Genomic DNA, 3,185 nt, shown 5'->3' with positions numbered 1-3,185 from the left:
TTGGATGATGTATTCTCTGTAGGGGATCGGTCAACGAGTTTGAAAGCATCGTGGAAGCTCACTGTAGCGAGCTGCGTAAGGATGGCACACTCAGCTTGATTGGCCGACTCCACCACAATGTTATAAAGGCTGGCCTTCGTGGCATCAACCTTAGCTATAGCAAGGTCCCTATGGTGAGTCTGAAGGGGGGTTATCACTGCTGCTGATGGTGGTGGTGGTATTAGGAGGAGGTGATGCAGAAGCTTGGCTTGAATAGTCGAGAAGAGGCCGCTGGAGTTGTTAGTAAGGCCATTGCTGATGGTGTTATTGACGCCACTATTGATGATGATGGGGAGTAGGTCCACTGTGATGCCTAGGGGTTATCTATTCTTAATGTTGCTCAGCTTCATGCAGTCGTCGTGGAGCACTGACGGGTACTCTGGTTCGAGCCCGCAACGACACTTACACAAGCGTATAGCCTTCTGTTTGCAACTACATACGGAGACGGTCAAAGCTATGCAATATGCTGATACTTCTATGGTAAGTTGCCGGGGTAGAACCGGAGACCTTCTGATTACTCTCTATTTCTCTACTTCAGCTGAAGAGCAACAACAACGCAAGTAACGACGCCGACGAGTTGGCCCAGTTGTTGGAGCTCGATGGGTCGGATCTGGATGATGATGACGACCTCGATTTCTAGTCAGCATACTTGTTTCTCGTGATGCTGCTGCCCATCCCTAAAGACTTTTCTGCTGAGTGAGTTAAGTGCCTTTGGTGTAGCGTGGTCAATGTGGTAGCAATGGTGGAGTAGCTCACTGCATAATGACCTCACCAACAGCAGGGGAGGAGGAGGATGAACCGGTCGTATCCTCAGCCGCGATTTCCAAGGTGGATGCTATATTGGCTGATGAGGATGATGAAGAAGATGATGTTGATCTATTGATCAACGAAGCTCCTGCAGTGACTGAGGGAAGCAGTGAGGAGGGAGTTGGTCCTAGAATAGTGGACCTCACTGTGGCTAGCTCTACAGTGGATGCTGCTGCCTGTTGCTCACCCGAGAGGGAAGAAGGAGGAGGAGGCAGGGGAGGGATACTCAGTGGTGTGTTGAATAGAGTGCAGCAACCTGTAGCTTGGATGAGGCATAGGAGAAGTGAAGAGGTACCAGTGAAGGAGAATGAGGAGATAAACAATGGTAAGGGTATAAACAACGGGCGCGGCGTGAAGGTCGTACCAGAGACTGGGCTAACTGATGAGCCCCCGGGGAGGGGTCTAGGTGTAGTACTCAGATCCTCTGGGCTTCAAGGCCTTCCTAGATCTCCTGCATGAGCATCCTACCCTAGGACGCAAGCTGGTGTAGGTAGAGCTATCAGCGACTGGCTATCATAGTGACTGTAATAGGTTCGAGAGGGTAGCCTCGTTGAAGCGGAAGTGGCCCCCGTCGGAGGAAAGAGGCTTGTCGAGGCAGCGGGCTAGCAGGATGCTGCACAAATTCCTCTCATCACTTGAAGTAGCGAAAGTGTTGCGCCCATCATCTAAGATGAACTACTTAGAGTGGGCTCCTTGCCTCGCCACCCCTGGACAAGGCTGGCCCGGATAGGAGGCATGATGCATGTGAGGCATTGGAGAAGTTTGTCGTCCTGGAGATGGATGCCCCCGTCTCCGCTGACGAGCAAGAGGCGGCCCGAGAGCCCCGCCGTCTGTTGTTCGATGTGGACCCCCGGGACAGGGATGTAGAGACTGCTGGTGGCACTGATCAGGGGCAAGTCTCCGTGGTCAGGCGGATGCAGCGTTGGATAGGAAGCTCGCTGCTCTCAACTGGCTGTCCCTCACTCGACATCTCGAGGGGCCCAAGATCGATGAGGATGAGCTAGATATGGCTGTCAAACAGCTTGCCTTGATGGTAACCTCAATAGAGTAGTCCTACACATCTGGTGTCACAGTCTAAGTACCGTGCTCCTCGAGACAAGCTGGTGTGCTTGCTCAACTGCTGTCGGGTGATTACGCGTACGCTTGAATCAAGTGATGGAGGATCTGCGGATGACATCTTGCCGATACTTATTTGGGTACTCATCAAGGCTAGGCCTTCTCGACTAAGAAGCAACATCAATTTTATACAAGCCTTCAGGTGGGTGAGCGGAAAGCAGCATTATTCGGGAGTTGGGTTGCAGGCCTCCTCAACGACTGTCCTCGGGTGAAGACGGTTACTACTTCACAATGCTCACCTCTGCAGTAGCATTCGTGACTAGCGTCACGCATACCAGCATAGCCGGGCTGACCCCAGGCCAGGGGGCCGATGAATATCGCTCTAAGTGTAGGGCGGCTCTCGAGCAGCAAGGGTGAGCGCCGGCGGGATCCTACGGCAATGATCGACCCTCCCATTCAGCTTCCCACACCCGGACTCAGGGCCTGACATCTGTCTGGACTGGGGCGTGGTTCTCGATCGGGACATCAGACCTCTTCTGAAAGACAGGAAGCCTGGGATCGCGTCACAAGTCAAAGACGCTGAGGATCTCACACTTCGCCAAGTAAGCTACCAGCAGCGAACAAGTTACCACCCCCGTGCTGGAGTTGTGCCGAGTCGGGTTTCATCTACAGGGACTCAGGTCCGGCAGCTCCTCGACGAACAGCAAGAGTTCTGTGATCTATTCCGAGTGTTGGATGAGAAACTATGTGTGAGGAGGGACATGATCAGTGAACAGTGAAAAAGGCATAGTCAATGTTGCGCGTAGTAAAGAGATGGTGGGATAAATCTCAACTTTATTGGTCTCGTGGCCTAATGGATAAGGCGTTGGTCTTCGGAACCAAAGACTATGGGTTCGAGTCCCATCGAGATCGTCTCCACGCCGGGAAGCGCCCATATACGGATGCCACTGGCCTTACAGATGTCGATGTTGATTGTATACCCTTGTGACTCGTCGGGATACATGCTGAGGCTAAGGGTACAAGAAGATTGTTGGTCTGCCAACGAACGATCTCCAATGAATTGACCTCATTGAAAACACTATGTAATGGAGGCCCCTCTATGAGGAGCAAGAGTTTTGTGATCTATTCAGCGTCTCGAATGCGAAATCATGTGTGCCGTTAAGTCAGTGTTGCGCGTAGTGACGAGATAGTGGGATAAATCTCAAACTCGTTGGTCTCGTGGCCTAATGGATAAGGCGTTGGTCTTCGGAACCAAAGATGGTGGGTTCGAGTCCCACCGAGAT

The 3,185-nt window shown here is 52.2% G+C and overlaps 4 protein-coding genes and 1 non-coding gene across 5 annotated transcripts; all 5 read left to right on the top strand.

Annotated features, from left to right (window-relative positions):
- Window positions 1-22: 22 nt before the first annotated feature.
- On the top strand, window positions 23-679 carry Pmar_PMAR011247 (26s proteasome regulatory subunit s3, putative; the record flags this gene model as incomplete). Its single annotated transcript, XM_002764926.1, has 4 exons — window positions 23-173; window positions 225-334; window positions 384-519; window positions 578-679. Coding segments are annotated over 4 exons (499 nt in total), but the record flags the coding sequence as incomplete, so codon positions are not given.
- A 122-nt stretch (window positions 680-801) lies between these two features.
- Window positions 802-1,897, top strand: Pmar_PMAR011246 (hypothetical protein; the record flags this gene model as incomplete). The annotated part of the gene is made up of 5 exons (XM_002764925.1): window positions 802-1,171; window positions 1,266-1,332; window positions 1,378-1,486; window positions 1,530-1,709; window positions 1,757-1,897. 5 exons carry the CDS (start codon window positions 802-804, stop codon window positions 1,895-1,897), a joined length of 867 nt encoding a protein of 288 aa, XP_002764971.1.
- A 22-nt stretch (window positions 1,898-1,919) lies between these two features.
- Pmar_PMAR011245 (vps901 protein, putative) lies at window positions 1,920-2,104 on the top strand (the record flags this gene model as incomplete). The annotated part of the gene is made up of 1 exon (XM_002764924.1): window positions 1,920-2,104. A coding segment is annotated over one exon (185 nt), but the record flags the coding sequence as incomplete, so codon positions are not given.
- An 89-nt stretch (window positions 2,105-2,193) lies between these two features.
- On the top strand, window positions 2,194-2,681 carry Pmar_PMAR011244 (hypothetical protein; the record flags this gene model as incomplete). The annotated part of the gene is made up of 3 exons (XM_002764923.1): window positions 2,194-2,315; window positions 2,363-2,504; window positions 2,583-2,681. The coding sequence occupies 3 exons, from the start codon at window positions 2,194-2,196 to the stop codon at window positions 2,679-2,681; spliced, it is 363 nt and encodes a 120-aa protein (XP_002764969.1).
- Window positions 2,682-2,741: 60 nt separating this feature from the next.
- Pmar_PMAR011243 lies at window positions 2,742-2,814 on the top strand. Its single transcript has one exon. It is a non-coding gene; the product is annotated as a tRNA-Arg (tRNA).
- The last annotated feature ends 371 nt before the right edge of the window (window positions 2,815-3,185 follow it).

The sequence above is a fragment of the Perkinsus marinus genome (assembly GCF_000006405.1).
Source record: "Perkinsus marinus ATCC 50983 genomic scaffold scf_1104296975954, whole genome shotgun sequence".
Taxonomy (NCBI): Eukaryota; Perkinsozoa; order Perkinsida; family Perkinsidae; genus Perkinsus; species Perkinsus marinus.
Note: the sequence above shows the minus strand (reverse complement) of the source record. Positions and strands in the feature narration are given on the sequence as shown.